This window comes from Populus alba, chromosome 5 (assembly GCF_005239225.2).
Source record: "Populus alba chromosome 5, ASM523922v2, whole genome shotgun sequence".
NCBI classification, from domain to species: Eukaryota; Viridiplantae; Streptophyta; class Magnoliopsida; order Malpighiales; family Salicaceae; genus Populus; species Populus alba.
Window position 1 is genome coordinate 9,644,132 of NC_133288.1, and position 23,271 is coordinate 9,667,402.

General features: G+C 33.6%; 3 protein-coding genes and 2 non-coding genes across 6 annotated transcripts; 1 reads left to right on the forward strand and 4 right to left on the reverse strand.

The window, feature by feature from the left end:
- Positions 1–9,905: 9,905 nt before the first annotated feature.
- On the reverse strand, positions 9,906–9,976 carry TRNAG-GCC (transfer RNA glycine (anticodon GCC)). The gene has a single exon. It is a non-coding gene; the product is annotated as a tRNA-Gly (tRNA).
- Positions 9,977–10,689: 713 nt separating this feature from the next.
- LOC118030036 (uncharacterized) lies at positions 10,690–12,878 on the reverse strand. The gene has a single exon (XM_035034064.2). The coding sequence runs from the start codon at positions 12,733–12,735 to the stop codon at positions 10,810–10,812; it is 1,926 nt and encodes a 641-aa protein (XP_034889955.1). The 5' UTR covers positions 12,736–12,878; the 3' UTR covers positions 10,690–10,809.
- A 600-nt stretch (positions 12,879–13,478) lies between these two features.
- Positions 13,479–13,551, forward strand: TRNAF-GAA (transfer RNA phenylalanine (anticodon GAA)). Its single transcript has one exon. It is a non-coding gene; the product is annotated as a tRNA-Phe (tRNA).
- Positions 13,552–15,146: 1,595 nt separating this feature from the next.
- LOC118030034 (uncharacterized) lies at positions 15,147–16,599 on the reverse strand. The gene has a single exon (XM_035034060.2). The coding sequence runs from the start codon at positions 16,490–16,492 to the stop codon at positions 15,212–15,214; it is 1,281 nt and encodes a 426-aa protein (XP_034889951.1). The 5' UTR covers positions 16,493–16,599; the 3' UTR covers positions 15,147–15,211.
- Positions 16,600–18,920: 2,321 nt separating this feature from the next.
- Positions 18,921–23,216, reverse strand: LOC118029978 (uncharacterized). 2 transcript variants are annotated; one of them, XM_035033981.2, is made up of 7 exons: positions 22,908–23,213; positions 21,062–22,753; positions 20,912–20,966; positions 20,465–20,613; positions 20,264–20,350; positions 19,530–19,658; positions 18,921–19,331 (listed from the first exon to the last, which is right to left on the reverse strand). In XM_035033981.2, exons 1-7 carry the CDS (start codon positions 23,010–23,012, stop codon positions 19,161–19,163), a joined length of 2,388 nt encoding a protein of 795 aa, XP_034889872.1. In that variant the 5' UTR covers positions 23,013–23,213; the 3' UTR covers positions 18,921–19,160. The 2 variants fall into 2 exon arrangements, 1 of the variants encoding a protein (XP_034889872.1); XR_004684246.2 differs by lacking the exon at positions 18,921–19,331 and adding an exon at positions 20,023–20,107 and having other exon boundaries at positions 22,908–23,216.
- Positions 23,217–23,271: the final 55 nt, after the last annotated feature.

The window sequence follows — 23,271 nt, forward strand, 5'->3', positions numbered from 1 at the left end:
AACCTTTTTAAAATATAAAAATAAACAAACTCTCACAGCTTGAAAATAATGTCAACAGCGTTTTGCTATTTATTTTGGTCTCTCGAGGAGCAGGAAAAAGGAGAGAATGCGCTTACAATAATAATATATAGTATTTTTTTTTTTTAATGAAAAAATGAGAATTGCTGGGAATCTGTACTCCGTTACAAGTGAAAACGGCAGAAGAAACAAACATAAAGTACGGAATCGAAGTGAAATTTCCAAGGAGGAAAGGAAATTGCCACTTATTAATTTTTCGAGAGTACAATTCGAACAGATACTCAATCTAACCACTGCAACACAACATATAAAAATAAGAGGAAATGCTTCACGAAGTTTCCCGGAGAACAGAAGTCTTCAAAACAACATTTATTAACCACTCGCTGACGTAAATAATTGCAAATTAGGTAAATAGAGCTGAGCAGCAAGAAAGTGCAGAGTCTCGTGATCAAGATTTGAAATTTCAATTGCCACATTGCTATTAATTAAGACTTTATACGTTTGTTTTGAATATCAGTCCACTAATATGTCCATATATGTGGTTTCCGGGAGTATTTCTTCTATGCTTTTGTAAACCTATGATAGCCGCATTTAATGCCTATTAACAACACAAACAAACAATTAGGTTTTTTCAATGTAGCGATTCAGATTCAAGTAACACAATTTTTTTTTTAATTGCAGCTTTTTATGTTTAGATTGGGTTGGAGAGGAATTTTTTTATCAATTGATGTTATATTTTTAGAATATATTATAGGTTTTTTTCATGTTGATAAATTGATTTTCTCATGTTCTTAGGGTTTTTAGTAGGTTTTTTAGGTTAAAATTAGCTAAAGATAGAATTTAGATATAAAAAATACTCCCCAGTTATTTTTCCATCACTTTGATGATCGAATTCTAAACTATATCTATCATGTTGTTTATGTTTATTTTTTTAAAAAATAAAACTTAGTATCCATCCTTTAAAAGAAATATTAAAAGGCCCAAATTGCAAGCCTAGGCTAGCAAGCCTGCATGTTTGGACTTTGTTGTAAGGGCATAGAGGCATTAGGTCATCTAAGCCCGCATGCTTGTATTGTTTTTTTTTTCAAATTAGGTTTTTATTGCCATTTATTTTTAAATTTTTTCCTCTAATATTTGGTTAATTTTAAAACAATCTTCATAATTTATTTTGGTTTTTTTTTTATAGGGTTGATGCAGTCTTAAATAAACATCACCACATTTGATTGATGCTAAATTTTTCTAACATCTATTTTTTATTGTTCAATTAAATATAAAATTGTTTCAGAAAAAATAAACTTGTTAAATCGAGTGGAGTCAATGACTTGAATCACAGATTTAGTGGGTTGACTTTGGTTGATTAAGATTTGAATTTCATAATTTATTTTGATTTATTTTATATGGGGTTATCATGGTCTTAAACAAACTTTCTAATGCTGGGCTAGCACTCGATTTTGTGATTTTTCTTACATATAATTAAATAATTAGTTAAAAAAATATAAAGTTATTAAATCTAGTGGAGTCTAAACCTTGATTAAGAGTTGACAGGTTAAAACGCAAAACCCTGATCAATTTAATATGTCATCATCTTAATATTTTTAAAAAATATTATCATGATTTTTTTAAAAAAAGCAAAATTTATTTTTTTTCTGGTTGTTCGGATTGTCTTTAGATCCATCAAGTTAGCTAGGTCACGTCGAGAAACCTCCCACATGACTTCAAAAAATTAATTTGAATTTGAATTTTTAAATTGAGTAAATGTATTTTATATTGGAAAGTGGGTTTTAGAGATCCATCATATATGTTTTTTCATGTGTTGAATTGAAAAACAGTGTGGAATTTTATTTTTAGGGCTCTAAAATCATGGACGCTAATTTTCAAGTCACCGGAGCCAAGTACTTGGGTGATTGAAATTATTGAGGGCAAACAATACATCATTTACTATCCATGAAAAAACTCCTTAAGCTCTAAAGCTCAAGTGAGAGGCCTCCATTTCTAATCTAGGCATACTTGCATTGCAAGCCAAGATGCGCTTAAACTTGATTCCCTAGGATCTCATGTTTTTTTATATTTAGATAATTGATTATAATGACATTTATAAAAACTAATTTAACAGTTCAATACTTTTTAAATAATATTTGATATTTTTTATTATAATATTAATGTTTTTATGATCATATTTGAAACTAATATGCATATGTAAAAAAAGCATATAAATAGTCAATAAGAATAGAATATATGTTTTATTACTTTTTATTACTATTGATTTTTTATAATATGTCACATGATTAATTATTCTTGTTTAATCACATAAAAATAATCGAAATATTACTTTATAGATCATTATAAATTTTTATTTGAATTAATAATTGTGCTTCTAATAAAAAAAAAACATATTCACGCCAAAATTAAAAAAATAAATAAATGAATAATAAAAAAATAAAGTTTTGGCTAAAGAAATGTATCTTTCCTTAATTTAGATCATTTGAATTTTGACGGATATTTACTTTAATTGGTTTTATTCAAATAAACATGTTGTTAGTAATAAATTCATTGTTCCACCAAAATAAGAAAATACATATATAAGAATTTTTTTTGACAAGATAAATGCATTTTTTTCTCATAATTTAAATCATTATATTTTATAAATATTTATTTTAATTATCGTAATAAAATATTTTGTTTTAAAATGGCTTGATAGTATCGTGTGGGCAATTTGGCTGGCAATAAACTAAAAAAGATGTGTTTTCACTGTAGCAATACATTAAACTATTCATCCCATTGTTCATAGCCATTTTTGTTTTTGGTCCTTGAAATTTTTCTCTTTTTGCATGCTCTTTCTTAGCCAAAATGCACCCAAAAATCCAGTAGAAACAACTTGTTAAGGAAAGACAGAACATTGAAGAATCAAATCTTATCTTTAGCTTTAATCCCATCACCATTTATCCACTTCCCAATCCTTCTGTAAGAGATTAAAAATGTTAGAGCATGTAGATCAAAAGGGAAAATAAAGGAAAGTCTTAGGGCAATGCAAACAATCGTCTGATTTTCTTGTTGATGCATGGTAGTGGTTGCATTAGGGCAATCTGATCTTGGAGCTCAAGAAGGGTGAGTACCTGTATGGGAAAGTTTTTGATTCATGGGACAAGATGTCTTGGTTCATCACTTGCTTTACAAGTTAACCACGCCAACGTTGGATCTTTGGTCCAGTATTGGAAAGTCAAAGGTGAAAAGATGGTTGATGTACAAGATTCTCTCCGGTGATGGCACACCCATTTATCTACTCCTATTCTAAGTGATTGAAGAGGCCCAGTTGAAGAGGTCATGGGTTTGGATTCGTGACTGCTTTCCAAAATTCTAAATAATTGAACAAAAAATAAAAAAAATAGGGTTTTTTTTTTGTTTTTGAAAGTTTCAATTTAGGGACGAAAACAACATCGTTGATGAATTAAAAGTGTTCCCTCTTTTTGTTTGAAATGCAATCACGACTTTTCCTTTGACACCCAGATGCTTTCAAGTTGTGACCATCGTCATATGTTGCTACAAGCGCTGTCAACCTACCAAACATCATTATAAGCTGACAGTAGTGCACTCATACAGAAGTAAAATACCTGGCCTCCTTCTTGACTTTCAGCAGCATAGTTCCTTTTATCATTTGCATCATCTTTATACTAGAAATCTCTGTGAATGGTTGGGAGTGTTTGCTTATAAACCATCACTCCATTGCTGCATTCCCTTTTCTCTTACAACTTCGGAATTGTAAATTTTTGTTGAAGTTCCTCTGCTAGAAAGTTGTTCTTAATCTTTGATTTCTTATGCTGCCTCCTCCATCTTGCTCCAGCTTTGGGGTTTTTTGTTTTCCGATATTAACCTTCGAATCAAAGGCTTGATCTATGTTTTGAGTAGCAAATCTACTCGAACTTTTTTCATAGGCTTTGAGAAATCCCATTAGGTCATCTGAAGCGAGCTTTGATAAATCTTTTAACTCTTTAATGATGGAGAAAAACACGCTCAAACTTGATTTCCAAGCTTCTCAAGACTTTTTCAACAATTTTCTTGTCTTCAATGGCATCTCCGTAGCCTCTGTTTTGATTAATAACTGAAAAGATCTTGCAAGGAATTCTTGCACCTGTTCGGTGTCTTGCATATATAGCTATCGAAACCTGGTCATAAGTTTGCAGCATGATGGAGATTTTCTTATCACAGACTCGGAATTGTTTTTGCAATATTTTCCTTTCATTTTTTTTTTACAATAGCTAGTCTAGATGAGCAATCTTGGAAGAATGCCTTTATTAACTCTTTGTTGAATGAATGCCAACGCTTTTGCATCTTTCATTTTATTTTCCTTTTACTCCTTGTTTAGAACTATCCACGTTGCTTGCTCATCTAGACTAGCTATTGTCAAGTCCTATAAATCTTGGGAGTCAATATTTCAATTATTAAAATGCTCCATAATCATAGTTTCACCAAACAAGATTGGAATCCTTTGTTGGGAGCAATTAAAAGTTACATCATTGTTGTTTAAGGCCATTGTTATGGCTTTTTATTAAGGTTTTTTTTTTTTTTTTTTTTTTTTTTTTTTTTTTTTTTTTTCAAGGTTAGGAAATACTTAGAACAAGGATAAGGCTTTAGGATCGGTATTTGTCCGATACCTCTGGTGGGAATTTTGGAGTGTTTGGCTCCGCTCCCACTGATTTACCACTAATGGAAAGTTACAACTCATGCTTTTAACTTATTGTCCAAGTAGTACAAACCATCAAACGCTTGTAATTTTTTTGGCTTAAAACTATGAAATAAACATCTGTATATTGGAAATTATTTATCAGATGGCATATATATCATGTAAGTTTTTAAATTAAATGATAATTTTGGTTTAGAATTCAAGTGGATTAATTAAGCATATTTATCATGAATAAAGGTGTAAAAATTAGGTTATATATGGTATCTAGTTACCGATAAAGTGCTAGTCTAGCGGTTAAGGCACTGCTATATCTTTGTAAAGGTGAGAACACAAGTTCGATCCCTAGGAAGCACGCTTATTAGGAAGAGCAACCACGAACCCCGAACGAGATTAGTATCACCATTTAAAAAGGTGTGAGGATACCCATTTAAGAACAAAAAAAAAATGGTATCTAGTCTAACAAAAACAATAATAATTATAAATCTTGTGTCTTTCATCCACAAACAATAATGCTTTATTCTTGACAACACTAATTTTTCTAGATAGTTATTTCAATACATAATTAATCATATAAGAAGATATACATCATATTAATTTTCTATTGCGTTTACATACTTGGTATCTTAAAGTTATATTACATGTTATATTAAAGCTATCTTGTTGTTACATTAATTAGTATTAATTGTGAAGCTAGCTGGCACCAGCACTAATTGGTGCTCTTGTCTTTTGCAAGACAAAAGCAAGGAAGCTTGCCTATAAATAGGCAGTGCATCCTTGTCTTGTGTACACCATAAGAGAAAAACAAGAGAGAAGAAGAGGAGAGTGAGAGAGGGAAAGTAATCCCATAAAATTTGAGGTATTTGTGAGGAGAGTAAGTGAGATGTTTTCTCCTAATAATAGAGAGATTTCAGTTGTTCTCCTATTAGTAGAGAGATATTGTAATTCCTACATTACTTAGTAAAATCCTTCTATACTTGTTTATGGACGTAGCCAAATTGGGTGAACCACGTAAATTCTTGTGTGTCTAATTTCTCATTTTATCATATCCCTTGCTTTTTATCTTGTTGGGTTTGCATGCCAGTATCCTAATATTAATTTGATTTATATCTATATGATTATGGTATACCTAGAAATTGAACCCTAGTTGAAGATAAAGTGCTTTGATTTTGGTTTTTTTTTTTCATGGATAATTGGCGTCATATTGAGAGGAGACCCAAATTTAGCATCCCGTTGCTAGAAATAGAGATTCAAAGACAATGTTTTAATATGTATTCTTTCTATTTTTACCTTTTCGTACTTAATGCTTTTTAGGTTGCTTTCTCCGTGATAAAATTTTACTTGCATTTTTTAATGCATTGCAAAACCATTGGGGTGTTTTTTGTAGACTTAATAGGAGATTTCAGAATAATTAGTCCGACATGGAAAACAATTGGTAAATAAGCTTTTTCTATGAAAGCCCCCACTGCTCTTATCACTATAATATGTGATGGTTTTATGTTCATCGCATCTTATCAGTACTATCTGCAAGAAAAGGCTCTATTCATGGTATTTTATTTAGCTGTATAGACATAAAGTAATATTTGGGTTTTTAGTTGATAATTTATAATCAAGTGGTTTGGGTTTTATTAATATATTTATTTGTATAAAATTGATAAAGAAAAATCATGATATGGTTTACATCATTATTAATTTCTATCAACTTAAAGTTTGTAGTTGATAATTAAACAAGCTATGATGAAGTTGTGATGTTGATTAACTTGGGGAGCAGCCATAATATCTTAAGTTTTTTTTATGTTTTGATGATATTAAGGTTTATTAGATTAATTTGCTTATAATATGTATAATTTAATTGCAATTATTTTATAAACGTAATGGACTTGGACCTACAAGGAGGTTATTTTTATAATTTAACTGTAATAAGATAATAAATGGAAATTAAGAATAAATTTAATTCTAGGGCCTCAGGAGTGAGTAAGTTTTATTCTTGGTATTTTATTTATTAATTTTATTATTAAAATAATAAGTAAATTTTATGCATGATGCGACCACTATGTATCTACTACAAGATTAGAATTTACTACTAAGTTGGCATTGATTAATTTAGATAAAGCATATGGTTCATAGCATTAAAGTCTTTTCTTGGTTATTGCAATCTTTTCTACTTCTTTTATAGAAACGTCTTGTATTCTATTATTATGTGGTAATAATTTTGCTAATTGAAAGGAAAATATCTATTTTGCATCGATGAACCACCTATCCTCAATTAAGAATCAAGTAGTTAATACTTAAGAGAAGAGTGATTATGAACGGGGAGAATGATTTAATCTCTTAAGTTTAATAATTACAAAGTCTCGTATAAGTAGAAATATTAGGGGTTCTATCCCTCAATACCCTAAGGCAAAAGATTTCCTAAAGGCCGTACATGATCAATTTGTTCATTCTATTAAGGCATTAACCAACATATTAATGAAAACGCTTTCACATATTTTATTTGGCTATTCTAAATGTGTGCGCGAGTACATTATGGAAATGAAGAACACTACAGCTCAATTGAAGTCCTTAGAGGTTGGGATTTATGAACCATTCTTGATTCATTTTATTTTAAACTCTTTCTATGTGGATTATGATATGTTTAAGATTTTGTATAACACGTATAAGAAAAAAATTGTTGGTTAATGAATTATTAACCTTGTGTGTTTAAGAAGAATGGAGATTGAAACTTGAGAAATTTGAAAGTGCTCATTTGGTTTCTTAGGTTAAGGGAAATGTGAAAAAGAGTAAAATGACCCTTAGAGTAAAGAAACATAGAAATATACCAATAAAACAACATGTTAATAATAACAAATATTTCTTCTACAAGAAATGGAGATATATTAAGAAAGATTGTTTTAAGTATCATAAATGACCCATAAAGAAAGGTAAACTTATCTTTTTAGTATGTTATGAATCTTTTTTCATTAGTAATACATGATGGAATGATTTTGGTTTTACAATCAATATTATTAATACTATGCAGGTTGGAAATAAAGGTGGTATTTATTCAAGAAACCACATGCACTTTAAAGTTAAAGTTGTGTAAATTTTTAGATCAGTTTTAAAATCTAGACATATTTTAGATTCGAAAAATGTCTTTTATTTTGCATTATTTCTAGAAATTAAATTTCAGTTTCTAGACTCTATAATGTTGGGTATGGATTTTTGTTTGATGAGCATATTTTAATATTTTAAAAATAAAGTTTTTGTTGGTGGTGAGACATTAATTGATAATTTACATATAATTGATCTAGACCCAACTTTTAAGCTCAATTATTTATCAATGCATATTGATTTTGGTATTAAAAAGAGCAAAATTGATGAGAATTCCTCTAAGTTATGGCATAAAAGATTAGGTCACATATAAATTGAAATAATTAAAAGATTAGTGAATGATGAAGCTTTAAATACTCTTAATTTTACTAATTTTGAAACATGTATAGATTGCATGAAAGGAAAATAAATTAATAAGCAATCTATACAAATTCCAAAATTAGTAAAATCAAGAGTGTTTAAAAATCCATCATTTACTAATTTTAATTTTTTTAATTTTTTAATTTTTTAAATGGAGATGTGACCTAATATCCTAAATCCACCATTCACTAATCTTTAAATTCCTTAAAAAAGATTAAAGACACAACAACTCCCTCTTTCTCCAAACCTACACCGCCAACCCTTATCTCTCTAAAACACCCACCAAATTAAACACTTATTTTTTCCTGTTAAAACACTCAAAAATTGAACGCATTTTAGCCTTTAAGCATTATTGGATATTTTTTTGTTCAAAATCCATCATTGTCGTCGCCGTCGTCATTGTCGCACCAACCTTTTTTCTAGTCCTATAAGTAAGATAAACATACTTCATTGCTATGAATTTATGTTTGGTTTATTTGAAATGAAATGATTGTTTAGGTTGAAGTCAGTGTTTACATTAAATTTAAGGTTTGTTGAATTAATGATAAATTAGTTACGAATACCATCAATTAGGTTTTATTTGATATTGATGAACATGAGAATAAATCAAGTTAATTATGAATTAATTATATGTTATGTTTAATTTTGGATAAGTTGTCGAATTATGGATTTTGTGTGGATTGTTGGAATCAACTAATAATGTATTTAAATATGCAATAGGACATGAATACGGTATAATTATGATGAATTATACATTGCATTGAATTGTTGGTAAGTTGATTAATTTGGTATTTTATTTGAATTATTTTAATTTGCTACTAATTTAGGTTTGATTTAATACAATTGAGCATGAAAATATTAATTATATTTGGTGTAATGAATTATGTTTAATTTTGGTCAACTATGCTTTTGTGTTAATTTTTGAAAATTTGATTGAATTTGCTATAAATTTTTTTAATTAGGATTGAGGGAATGCAATTTAATTAAAATTACATTCAATTGATCATAAATCAATTTGTTTTTTTTTATACATAATATCTTATAATATATTTATGTTAAGTCATTATGATTGCACTATTGTTCCCAATGTGAATAGTAGTATCACATACAATGATGGAAATACTTTGTTGTTAAATATTAATTTAGGTATATCATATGTATAAATGAAAAAAAAAACCTATTTATCATAGAATTGGGTGGGATTACAACGATATTAATGTTAAAATAACTTGAAGGTGTCAAATTGATGAATATTAATAGTATTCTGTATTGATTCTGTGTTATGATTGTTTTAAAATGATGATTAATTATTTCATTCAAAATAATTTAAACATAATAATATTAAAATTGTATGTGAATAACCAATTAAAATATATATTTATCCACACTTCTATCGGTCCTTCAAATAGATGGATCCCAACTTAAACTCCTCTGTTGTGTGCTTCCATTAGATAATAAAATAGATGTGTGGAAGAAATCCCACTTAAGCACTCAAGTAACTCAAGAGTTCTGATTTTTCCCCTCTTGATTTTATCATGTTGATATAATGAGTATATAATTGGCCCAAAGAAATAATCATGTTGTCTAATTGTTCAAGATAATTGAGGCTCATCTTGATCAATCTCATTAATCTAAGAAATTTGGATTGATCATAATTAATCAAAAAAATTAAATTGAATCAAAACTCTGATAGTTGTTTCCGGCCCATTTATATTTGTAATATGCCTTTGGGTTATCCCAATAAATAAAAAAACCCAATATTTGCACCAGCTGGGAATCGAACCCGGGTCTGTACCGTGGCAGGGTACTATTCTACCACTAGACCACTGGTGCCAGATGCTTAAGCGTCTCACATAATAATATAAATACTAATATTATATCTTCCCACCTTTCAAATTTATGTGGTATGTGTTTAGTGGTTAATGCAGCTGATTTAAAACAGGATGATGAAAATTAGAGTGAATAATAGACATGCATGTTCTTTCTCTCCGGTGTTTGAAAAATGCAATGGTTATGGCGTCTTGGGAAAAACAGGTTTACTTCTTATTATACCCAACAAATCGTGAGGAACCTGACATAAGTTTTCAGTTCTCATATGGTGGGTGCTGGGCCACATCATAGAATGTGGACGTGGGAGGGAGAAGAAAAATCCGACGATGGCTTTAATGTAGTCATGTGTCTCCACTCTTCACCCTAGATTAGCGTGGACCATGTTGCATGCCTGAATCAATTTCTATTCTTTTTTGTTACTGTTCTTCTTTTTTGTCGGGGAAAAAACCTAGTCTGTGGACTCCAATCCGCAAAATATCAGGTTAGCAATTCTGTGGCTACATTGGAAATGAGCCAAATGGTTCGTAAGAGATGAGGAGAGTGGAGCCAGAAACTAGCATTTGACAATCATATGACTGAAAGGCTACTTTCAAGAAAGGTTTGGAAGATAATAATTCGTATTCTATTAACACTCAATGTTGTCTCATTCAATTTATAAGACGATATATATGGTCATTTAGCTTTTGCTTTAAAAGGAAATGTAAAGTAGGAGGAGATCAAGGAAAAGACTCAATACATAAATACAAAATTTTCCAATTAATATGGAACTTGAAAAAAGTTTAAACATCACAACAGAGTAAAAAATGAGAGAAGAAAAGGAAAATCTTGATAATATACTAAATGCGTTTGCAAGGTGGAAGTGGAGGTCCACACAAACCAGGATTATTCTTGAATGCAGATGCAGGGATAATGGCTTTGTGAGGAGGAATCCTTCCTCTTAGTTTGTTGCTAGACACATCAAATTGTTTTAGCTCCTTCAAATTTAGCACGATCTCTGGAATAGCACCAGTCAGCTTATTTTTTGAAAGTAAAATTGTGGACAATTCTTTGGCATCTCCAAGCTCCACTGGTATCGTCCCAGACAGCCCAGTATTCACTAGCTTCAAGACCTGCAATTCTCTCAGTTTCCCAACTGACTTTGGTAGTGGTCCTCTAAATGTGTTGTCTGATAGAATCAATGAACTAATAGAAGCCATTGCTGGTCTATCTCCTATGTCATCATCAACTGGACCAGTGAACATATTGCTGGAAAGATCAATGGAATTAAAATGACCTAGCGGGTCTTGGACTTCTTTAGAGAATATTACATTTAAGCGGCCACTGAACTTGTTGGAATGGATATCAAGATCCATCAGGAGTGAAAGGTTCTTGAATTCAACTGGGATGGACGAGTGAAAGCCATTATTTGATAAGTTGAGAAATGAAAGACGGGTCATGTTACCAATCCACCGAGGTAGCTTTCCTGTCAATTTATTGCTTGACAAGTCAAGTTCTGATATTGATGACGAAGATAGCCAGCGAGGAAGCTCCCCTTCAATCCCAGTCTTTGCCAACATAAGCTGGAAAACTCTTAATTCCTGGAACCAGTCTGGTATTCTAACTAGTCCTAAAGGATTATATGAAAGATCTAAAGCCTGTAAGCTCTTCAACTTAGCTAGCTGAGGAGGAAGCTGGCCGGAGAGCCGGTTTCTTGATAAATCAAGTGTTTGAAGGTTAAGTAAATTTACAAAACTTGAAGGGATCTTTCCTGTAAAATAGTTGTTAGAGAAAAATATATCAGTAAGAGTTGTTAAACGACCCACGGTTGCAGGTAGTTTTCCGGTGAGCTTGTTGTTGTCAAGGATTAGTCTTTGAATCTTCGAGAGCAGGCCAATTGATGGTGGTAAGCTGCCTGATAACTTGTTTTCTGATAAACGACAGAATATCATAGAACTAAGTCCAGATATCGAAGATGGTATCCTTCCTGTGAGGTAATTTTGATTGACATAGAGTAGTTCCAAAACAGCAAGTCCACCAATGGACTGCGGGATGCTTCCAGTTATCTGATTCTCAGATAGATCAAGATATTTGAGATTCTTAAGATTTCCAATGCTTGTGGGAATGCTACCAGTAAAGTTGTTTTCATGTAGATCAAGCTTAGTTACCATAACCAACTTACCAATTGTAGGAGGAATTGGCCCTGACAAAGCATTTCCTGATAAACCAAGTTCCGAGACAGAAGTCCAGGATTTCATAACAGATGGAGGAACAATACCAGATAAAAAATTGTCACTAAGATATATCTTTTTCAGCTGAGAGAAGTACCTTAATGTAATCGGTATCGATCCAGTGAGCTTGTTTGTATCAAGAAAGAGATGAGTAAGCTTCGACAACTTGCCAAGTTCTTGTGGTATTGGTCCCTTCAAGTCCTTGAGATTACTCAGGTCTAGAAGTTGAAGACTGGACAAGTTTCCCAAAGAAGGAGACAGAGTTCCTGACATGTAAGTGTCTTCGATGAAGTCATTATTGTCTGAAACAAGACCAGGACGAGACACATTGACCACTCTGCCTGAGGCATCACAGGCAACTCCTTCCCAAGAGGTGCAGCAATCAGAGGAAACTGTCCAAGAAAGCAACAGTTTTGACGGGTCATCTGTGATTTTGTGTTTGAAATCAAGTAATGCTTCTTTATCAACTGGGTGGCATGCCTTGGAAGGGGCTAATGTAGAAAGGATGAAAAAGAACAGAAGAGAGAAGGTTTTGGTGTGCCATGAAATCTCCATTGACAGTTTTGAATCTGTAGCAGTGAGGATCGAGGATCTCTTGCTATTTTAGTAGTGAGGAGAAGAGGTGGTCAATTTACTTAAAGAGGGAAGTGCAAGGTTGTGCAGAGTTGAAAACAGCCATTCTCCTGTGATTGGGTTGAGTTAATTAGGCCTCAAAGTCAAGATTATGCTATTTTAGTGATTTTCTAGGCTCAAGAGACATAGGCTTTCTTTCTTATCAACTATTAGGCACGTGAATCTGTGTTTGTCTTATTATCAAGCCTGTTCTATTTGGCTGTATATCAAAAGCACTTGAACTTTTCTTGCTCTCCTATAACATGAACAAAATGTTTATATACATACATATATATATATATATATATATATATATATATATATATATATATAGCATAAAGGCATACAGTCAGATTACTTGCAGAAGACCTAACAGCATAATTACCAAATTGTTTATGCATAACCCATGATTTAAGGACGTTTGTTTCCATATATAATCCTTAGAGAAGAAGCTAAGGAATGTTCATACCATGGATAAGATGATGGGAAGTGACCAGGACGGTCCATCCATGACCGAGACGGTAAACATGGGGGCTGAATAGGCTAAGAACCATCTTGTGGATGAATGTTCGTTTCCATGATGATAAATCCTTGTGGAGTTGGGAGAGATTAATTTACTCGTCTAATGTAAGAAGCTTCATATTTTATACTATTTATATATAATAATTGAAACCATATTACATCTCGCGGGGATAGCTCAGTTGGGAGAGCGTCAGACTGAAGATCTGAAGGTCGCGTGTTCGATCCACGCTCACCGCAATTTTCATCTTATTTTTTAGTTGTAATTCAAGGAAATAGGCTCTTAATAGCCCGATGGGCCCTTCAAGGAGGAGAGATAAAACTCTTTGAAGCCAACAATTACTCACTCGATCCTTAAGTTATGAAGGCCGAAATTTGTTAATTTTTTTACCCTTTTGTTTTATTAATGAATGCAGATTGAAAGAGTAAAAGAAGAAAAGGGGTGAGATTCCTTTAAATACTTATCCCAAATTCAACGGTATTTTTTCTTTCATTTCCAATAAAATGCTTTGATAAAATCCAAGCTTTCCATGAAAGAAGAGTGATAAAAGAGAAGCATAAAGAAAAAATAAATTAAAAAGCTTGGTTGAACCACAACACCAAATAAAACATAACCTAAAATGCAAGTGAACATACATGCCCAAACAAAACTTTATTCCCGTATGCCCTAAGTCCCATCAATCTATTAAGGAGAGGATACCCAAAGAAGGTGGTTTTTTAGTAATTAAAAAAATATAATAAAATAACACCATGCAAAAAATATATAGGAAAATAACAAAGTTTATAGAATACTCTTTTAAATTGCATATTTGACAAACACAATATTTAATAAGAAGAGAGAAAAGAGAGAGAAAAAAAATTTAGAGTCACATCGAAACTCCAATGATAGCACCATTAATACCATTAAAAAAATTTTGACAAGACAAATCCAACAAACCCAAAAAAATCATCAATGGTGACTAGAGTGGGCTAAAAACAAGTGAACCCTAACATCTTTAGTCGATTCATGTGACTCATTTCGTTTACCATTTGTGACCTTCATTGATGTTGTTGAATTCATTTTATTAAAATCTTCCCAACAATACTAATAGAGTCATTATTGAAATTTTGATATGATTTCAAAGTTTTTTTATTTTTTTTTTAACATTTCTCTCTCTCCTCTCTCTTTATAAATTATAAGAAAGAGAGATAAGAGAAAAACAAAACAAAGAAGGTCATCTAAAGGCACATTGAAGCTCTATTGATGACATAACAAGTACCATTGAAAAGATCTAGATGAAATAAATCCAACGACACAAAAGAAAATCACAAACATTTAGTAACATAAGCCATCTAAAAATGTTAAGGCTCACTTTGTTTGTAGGTTGCTCATGTGACCTACTCCAATTATCATTAATAATCTTTTTTAGTCTCGTTAAAATAATCTCATCAAGATATTTTTAATAGTATTAATAATGTTATTATTGAAGTTTTAATATAACTCTATGATCTCTTTTCTCCCCCTCCTTTTTTCTTTTCTTATTAAATGCCGTGTTTATCAAATTTATAATTTAAAAGAGTCAGCAAATAATATTTTCAATCCATGAATTGTTGATATCAAATGTGATTCTTTAAATTGTGTTAATTTTTTAAATGTTTTTTGTATTATATTATTTTATTAATTTTTTTAATGTGTTGGAGTACAAAAACATAAAAAATATATATAATTTTATGGCGCCGAATTCTCCCTCTTGTCAAAAATAAAAATAAAAAATCCACTTCATCATTACCACACTATCAGTATGAACACCAAGCAAATCATACACACATTAAGTAACAACTACCAACAAACCAAAGACCCAAATCAAATAATTATTATTGTCAACAAAAACTAACGTAGTTACATTGCATTGCATTGCATTCATGGGATCGAAGGGCTAAAACTCTTACATTCGATTTGTGGTTTTTGATCACCACCTCGACAAAAAAAGAAACTAACTGGACAACGGTACAAACAATTATCATTCAATCTTACATCCGCAAAACCTGGTTGGAGCTCCATTAAAGGACCCGGTATAGGTCCGTATAAGTAATTCCCTCCTAAAAAAAGCCTATCGAATGGAGACAATTCCGATCCGGGTAAAACCGTTTTTATTGCAAATTGGGTCGGTATCATCCCTGAAAATTTGTTGTTTTCAAGGGATAAAGCTGAGAGCTTCGGCATTGAAGCCATGAAAGAAGGCAAAGAACCTCTGAGTTCATTATTGCTTAAATCAATGGCTACCAGTGCACTTTGGAGAGTTGTGGTTAATGGGAATGGTGGGGATTGTACGGACGTGAAGAAATTGAACGAGAGGGTGAGTTGTTGAAGTGAAGGGTGAGTGAAGAGAGTTAGAGGGACCGAGTCACTGAGGTTATTGTGGCTCAAATCAAGTACTTGTAAAAAAGCCAAGCTTCTAAAGTTTTGAGGGTCTAATTTGCCTCGTAAGCCATTGTTTCTCAGTGAGAGTTGAACTAAAGATGATGGTAATGCTAATGGGACATCACCTGATATGGCATTGTCACTTGCATCAAAATACTTGAGATTTTTAAGTGGACCCAACTCGGGAAACTCACCAATTAGCTTGTTTGATTGCATCTCGAGCCTTTTTAAACTAGCAAGACCATTGAAACTTGCAGGAATATTGCCTTGGAGGTTGTTGTTGTCCAAATACAGCTCTTCCAGGCTACTTAGCGAGCCAATCGAGGTGGGTATCTCACCATAGAACAAGTTTCTCGACAGACCGAGCCGCCTCAGTTGAGTCAAGTTGGATATCGACTCAGGGATTTGGCCATAGAAGTAATTATTTGAAAGGTCGAGTGTTTGCAAATAAGGGAGGTTCCAAGTAATGGAAGAGACAGTACCAGAGTAACCCGCCTGGTCAAGGCTGAGCTCAGTGACTCTGCTTGAACCGGACACTACAACGTCACACCTGAACCCACAAGTGAATCTCTCACTGAATAAATTATCACATGGGTCAACAGTGAAGTCCCATGCGCTCAAGCAAGAACCTGGACTCACTGAGTTTGGGTCCACCGCGGTCCTAACCTCCTTCAAAACCTCTAAATCGCCCCAATATGTCTTCGACTCTACTTCCACCAACAGCCTAGCGACTGAGATCAGCAGAACCAGAGAAAATAAAGAAAAACTGAGGGTGCCCATTTGCTGGTTTTTTCGCTACAAGTGGATGTGGGAACTGAAAATTTGAAACTTGAAGAAAGCCAGATAAGGAGATAACTTGGGGGGAGAGGGAAGAATGTATGAGAGTTAATCAATCAGTGGTGAGAATCACGATAGAGAGTAGGCAAGAAAGAAACTGCTTGTGAGAGAGAGGGACTCTCTTGCCACCTTTGGGATGAGTTATCTTCTTCTTTTTGTTAGTGACTTCACGGGGAGCTTGTCAGTTGTCAGAGCCTTTTTTAATTGTTTCCTTTGTATTTTAATTTGGGATGGGTGTTGTATGCCTCCATGGAAGTAGATGGATATATTATCGTATGTGAATGAGTGCTGGAAGTTATGAAGGACACTCCTGTTCGTTCATGTAATGACGTGTCTTCTCCTAAATTGACTTGTCCCAGCTTGAGCTCTGTTGGTTCTTGATATCACATCATCATCATCATTTTCATCATCCATGACTTCTTGAAGATAATGCAGTAAATAAAAATGATGGGAACAAAGGGAAATTAAGAACATGGTTGTAAAATTGTTGAAGTCATTTGAAGCAGGGTGATAGGATCAGTGTTTTTGCTTTTTGACCTGGATTTTCTTTTCTAAATTTGAGTTAAATTCATGTGCATCAAAAGTTTTTCATGAGTTAAGTATACAGATCTGTACATCACATAATTATAGCAACCATAATTATTTTTTAAAATATATTTGATTTAAAAATATATTAAAATAATATTTTTAACAACACATATTAAAACAAGTTATAATTTTTTTCCTTCAAAATTTCGAGATACACGGTTCCGACACCCTTCTGCTTCGCTTTTTAATTCCGATGTCACATGGGCGTCCTTGTTGTGGTTGATAGCAGAGGCAGTATGGATTAATGTTTGGTGGGTTATGATGTTGATAATATGATATTCTTGATTAACTTCCAAATTGATTTTAAGCACTTGGGTTTCCTTTAAACATAAACAAAAAATGTTGGTCCCATATTATTTGCTTTGAATTAAGGGAATACCAGAGTGGCGAAGGCTGCATGATCTAGATTAGTATTAGAACCAAAAATCAGTCCTCAATCACGACAAATTACGTGGTGGTGATGCGACAAATTACGTGGCGGTGGTGGTGGTGGTGGTGGTGGAATCAAATGATATACGATGCAGTTGTTGCGAGAACACTCAAAGATGGAATCGGAATCTGGGCCCCAATGCTGGTGAGTTATATATGATTGAAACCTTACATATTCAAAGCCACCACCAAGTTCAAAGATTCCTTCGTTGCTGAACAATCTTATTACTATCTTGATTTTTGGTTTTCAATTTCCAACATGTTTTCCTCTTGTTTAAGCCTGGAAGCAAGGTCCCTCTTGTTAGATAGAATGGAATCTTGATTAATTTTAATTTCCATGTCATGCGTTTCGTGAGGTGGGTCTAATTTCTGTTTATGAAAACATTTGAATTTTTTTTTTTTTTTATTATTCTAAATTAATATTTTTAAATCATTTTAATATGGTGATGTTAAAAATAATTTTTTTTAAATAAAAAAATTTTTTTTTAATTTTAATATATTTTTAAATAAAAAATACTTTAAAAAACAATCATAACCATTAAAAAACACCTCCTGAAAAAAGCATAGACCAATGCGTGGTTCCAAGAGAAAAACTAAGTGAAGGCAAAGTTTGAGTGTAATACAATCAAATAAGTAGCTGCTGGTGGGGGATCCTTTAATATTATAAATAAAATGGGTAATTGTGTCGCATTTAGTTCTGGCTAACGTGAATTACAAACAACTCTCAAGATAAATTTCATAAATTTTCACGCTTCTGCTTGCATCCAAAGAGGTAAGACAGTAACATAACATTATCCTAGTGATCTGTACTGGTTGGCAGAAACCCAAAAATGGTTTTAACACAAGCAATCGGTGGGTAAAAAGGACAAGTTGACGGTCGGAAGCCACAGCTCTAGATCTTCCAAGTGGGAATCTACTGTGCGGGTGACCATCTAGTGCAGAGCAAGTGAATTATGGCATTAGGGTTACTTCCTAGCGTGCCTTAGTTTTGTACGTCAGTCTGGTGATGTCATTTTCCCATCTGGTGAAAGTCAAATTTCACCAAACTGAGTAAAAAGCACAGCTTCGAGTAATCATGTCAGTGCTGATCCATGTTTCCTTCATGCAATCAAAACTCCTTGTAATCGGATAGAACAAAATAAAACCACTGATAATGGCCACCAATCAAAACCATGTCTGAAACCAAAATTCAAAAGCAATCCGCAACCCCCACCCCATGTCATGATTCTTTAGTGGAGTTCCTTAAAATACGATCACAAGACATAAACAGTGCACATATACGCAGATTAAAATAGTAACAGCAAGGAGAAGCATTAGCATCAGCATTGACTGCCCCCGCATTGAAAGGCTAAAGTTGACGAGAATTGGCACTTTCATCCAGCCATTTTACTTTCTAATTTTGGTATCCACAACTATTCATATACATAACATGGTTATCTGTAAATTATCTCTACTGCAGGACATTGTCTAAACATTATATGGTTGGATAATACAAATGCTAGCGACAAGGGGTGCACTACAGTTAAAACTTTTTTTATGCCCTAAGAAGCTCAAGATGGAAAAATGAAGGAACCTGGTGGTGACTTTTCTCATGTCATGGAACCCCTTCTGACCATTCAAACTTGAAATCAGTTTCTCGGTGGTTTACCCCTTTATCTGACCATTTAGATTTGAAATTGTTTTCTTCTTGGTTTTTGATGACACTCACCAGATGCCGCTTCACCGATTTGCTATTCACTTCAAAGACAAATGCCATTTCCCTAATCTGAAGATTCAACAATTTCAATGCTATTAGTTATCTTGCACACGAATAACAAATCCAAGTAAGAGATACAATAGCTTCAGGATGGAAGGACAAGGTAAATTCAACGGAACATATAAATGACAATAAGACAGTAAAACCACTCAAAATAGTTTCAAACTTATCAGACTTGAATACATGGGGAGTGCAGAAGCTGCATACCTCAATCAAACTACTTGATCTCAGTCCCATACTCTGTCCAGAAGCAAGTTCTTTGCCATTCAAAAACATTGGATTCTTACCAAGATTCTTCAAAAAGAAAGAACCATCTCCTTCCATCTTTATGAGTGCCTGATAAATGAGAGATAATCAGTTATACTTGCATGAAAATCAGAGCATGGGATCTTAAGAAGCTAAAAAGGCTTCAGATGAATACAAATATAAGCAGTGAATATTTATCAAAAGAAAAAAAATTATCTACTTCAAGTTTTATAAAAATGTCAGCTAGAGACAGAGTTATAGAGATTATCTAATAACATCTGAATTCCGTCCAAATATTTATCATCTTTGAATTATAAATTGCTCATCAGGTGTGGAAAACAATGACCAGGATCCTTTGCCAAACTCAAAGGCTGTGAGATTACACAAATTCAATTCCACATGTATTTTTTTTCCCAGATGAATTTTTGTATTCCTTTATTGCTACTCTTTTCACCTCTTCTTTATGTCCTCTTCAGTTCCATGTTCCCTTGAGTTTTATGTAGTGATGTTCAGATATGCAGCCTCGTAGACCATGATATCTACATAAAAAATTTATGACTCCTACAAGTTGTTATCTGTAAATTAAAGAGAGTTTCCTCAAGTAAAAAAGAACAGTATAAACCCAAGGTCTGGTAATCAGCTGTAAATTCAAATCAGTAAAGAATAGAATCAAAGAAAACTCAGAGAAATCTCACCTGCCGTCTTGATATTTTGTTGGCAGGCCCTTCTCTACCCAAATCAATATCAACATCCATATCCTCTGTCGCTCTGCCAAGCATAACCTACACATAAGCAGGAGGTTCATAAGAACAAGAGAGTTATCCTACATGGAAACAAATGATCTGACCCCGACACGTGATGTAGAAAAAGAAAAGGTCAACATTGATTTAACATGCCTCAGTGTCCTTGATATAATGCTTCAAATGGCGCCCATACAAGACAGCAAGTGCTCCTCGAGATGCAATGGCTCGTTGCATAGAAGACTGAGCACACTGTTCCAACCTTATAATTGCCCTCATTGCATCTTCATTCTGATATCTTGAGACTAGAAAGTTCAATTTAACAGAAATCAGCTCAAAGTTACTTCAAAAAACAGTTACAATAGCAGACTTATCTCAATTGTCCAACTAAAGAATCAAAATGTCTTTCTCGTTTAATCATAAACTGATGTTATTCACCAGATTCTATTAATTAGCAATAACCACAGCAATTTAAAAAGTTACTGAGGTTAGTTTGCAAGTATTTATAACTAAGCGTGTGATTCTTTGGTCAGTAGAGTTCGAACAATCAAGTAACACAAGAAGCAAAAATTGGTGCACAACAAGCAAACATTGGTGCCTGACCTTCGTGATTAAAAAATGAATCTGAATCATCCGGGCATAGATCCATTTCAAGTATCTGAAAGGAGACAAATAAAAAAATATAAGAGAAATTTAGGAAATGTATTTAAACAGAATTCTTAGAATGCCATCAATTAACAGAATCTAATTTACCATGGCTTCAATGTCTGAAAAGCAGGGAACATCATCATCACTCCCGGATTCTTCCTGATTTGATGTTGAGGGTACTGAAATAACTTTTATAGGCAAACTTAATTTTTCATGTAATGACCCAGACTTTGGCAGTCCCATTGTGGAAGGAGTAGGAGTTCCCAAGGCTACCCTGCCCTCGCTTGGGCTAGAAATTAAAGCAAGAGACTCGCATTTGGCACCACTGCAAACAGGTTGGTGTCTTGGACTGCTTACTGGCAACATACTGCACCCTACCATCTGCGGAGAAGTAAGACATTGAGCAGGAATTTCTTCTTTCTTCAGCAAGATTATCTCTTGTTTGCAATCCTTTTTATCAAGGCTCGAGGAAGGCAGGTTGTGAGTCAGGTTAGAAATTTGTTCCATTACGGGAGAAGCAATTGTTTTACCTATGAAAATATCATCATTGCATGGGATTTCAAAGTCTTCCATATTCAACATGCACTCCATCTCTCCATCATTTTCTTCAGCGGACAAAACTTTTGGTGCTGATGTAGATGGCGGTGCGTTCATTTCTGACACAAAATGAATATCCTGCTTACCACCAACAGGATGTGATTCCTCTGCAAAAACCTCTAACTCTGCAGGGCATGCACCATCAGGTATTCCGAGGCTTGTATCGGAAGTTAACATCACTGGATCTTTAACATCAGGCACATCACCCTGAACATCATTAGGAGAACTCACCAAAAGTGAAGTATTAATGCTATCATAACAAGCTTTATCTATAGCATCTTTCCCATTAACATCGATAAAAAGTGGCTCATTGTCATTTGGAAAGTTCAAGAGCGAGTCTGAAATATCTGGAAAATCAGATTCTGAAATTGCAATTGACCTATCACGTACATCAAATACAGGTTCATCACGCAACTCTACTCTGGAGTGATCAACCTCAACTCCCACCAAACTCATTTTATACCCATTTACATCATCATGATTTACAATCAAATCCCCTTCGCTTTGACCTTTACCTTTAACATTCACACTAGCTGGCATTTTAGGTGCAGAAACATCCTTCATCCCTTTCCATAATGGCACCCTTGGTGCCAAAGACTCAATTCGCCCTGCATGAATCAAAGCATCACTTTCTGGCACACCACATGGCCCAGGTTCCTCACTTCTCTCAGAATCTCGAAACTCAACTAATCCATCTTCAACATCCTGCACATCCTTTCGCACATTTTCTCTCTCAAAACATACATCCCCTTCCCCACCCTCATTTCCCCCAACAAATCCAAAACGCACTCGATCATCCTCTCCAAATCCGCCATTCCCACCAAATCCAACACCCCCATCAAAAGAACCACCATCCAGCGAATCAAGAAAACAAAAATCACCACACCCTCCACCACCACGCTTCCGCAATTTCTTCCTCGTTGCATAATACAATTGCCGAACACATTCAATTTTTCTCTTCACAGAATCACTCTCTTTCACAACAACACCAAATTTATTATTATTACTACTACTAGTAATAGTATTTACTTTGGAAAAGCACAAATTAGAAAGTTGTAACTCTACCATTCGACCAGACGCTTCAGCCGAAACATCATCATCATACAGTAAAGAATGCCAGCGATCACTCAATTCACGCACACTAAATTTCCTCGAAAATCTCACCGCCCCTTTCGCCAGCGCTTCCAACGAAGCACCTGCCTTTAATCAACAAAACAAAAAAAACAATCAAATTTATAAACGATTTTGATAGCTAGGGTTTGTTGTGAATTTGAGAAATGGGAAAGTGAAATCTAAGTTTAGAGAAAATGAGAATTGTGGAATGTGATTGAGAGAAAAGAGGAAATGAATTTACCTCGATAGCGTTTTTCAACAAGAGGTCGTCTTCGGGTATCCATGGAGGAGGAATTGAAGTGGTGTTAGTAACACTAGTAGTGGCAGTAGCAGAAATTGCTGCCATAAATATGTAGTTTTTAACGTGTTGGAAGAGATTTGAATTTTTCGGAGAGTGGAACTGAAGGATTTGAATTCTGATTTTTATGGGAATTGGAATTTGGAGTGGATTTTCTTTTTTTCTTTTATGGTTTCTGTTTCTGATAGGGATTCTGGTGTGGTGCCTAGCGAGAGGGAGGAGTGAAATTAAAAAACGCGGGTAACGTTTCTGTCCATATCCGTTAGGATATTACCGTACGGTCTTGGGAAACAATCTTTCGTTTAGA

Bases quoted from the DNA above. Each gene is read 5' to 3' on its own strand.
- LOC118030036 (XM_035034064.2), bottom strand. From the start codon at position 12,735: ATGGAGATTTCATGGCACACCAAAACCTTCTCTCTTCTGTTCTTTTTC.
- LOC118030034 (XM_035034060.2), bottom strand. From the start codon at position 16,492: ATGGGCACCCTCAGTTTTTCTTTATTTTCTCTGGTTCTGCTGATCTCA.
- LOC118029978 (XM_035033981.2), bottom strand. From the start codon at position 23,012: ATGGCAGCAATTTCTGCTACTGCCACTACTAGTGTTACTAACACCACT. The intron at 20,614-20,911 runs GTCAGGCACCAA...TGAACTTTCTAG, and splicing joins TTCATTTTTTAATCACGAAG to TCTCAAGATATCAGAATGAA. The intron at 19,332-19,529 runs GTATGCAGCTTC...TTGAATCTTCAG, and splicing joins GATCAAGTAGTTTGATTGAG to ATTAGGGAAATGGCATTTGT.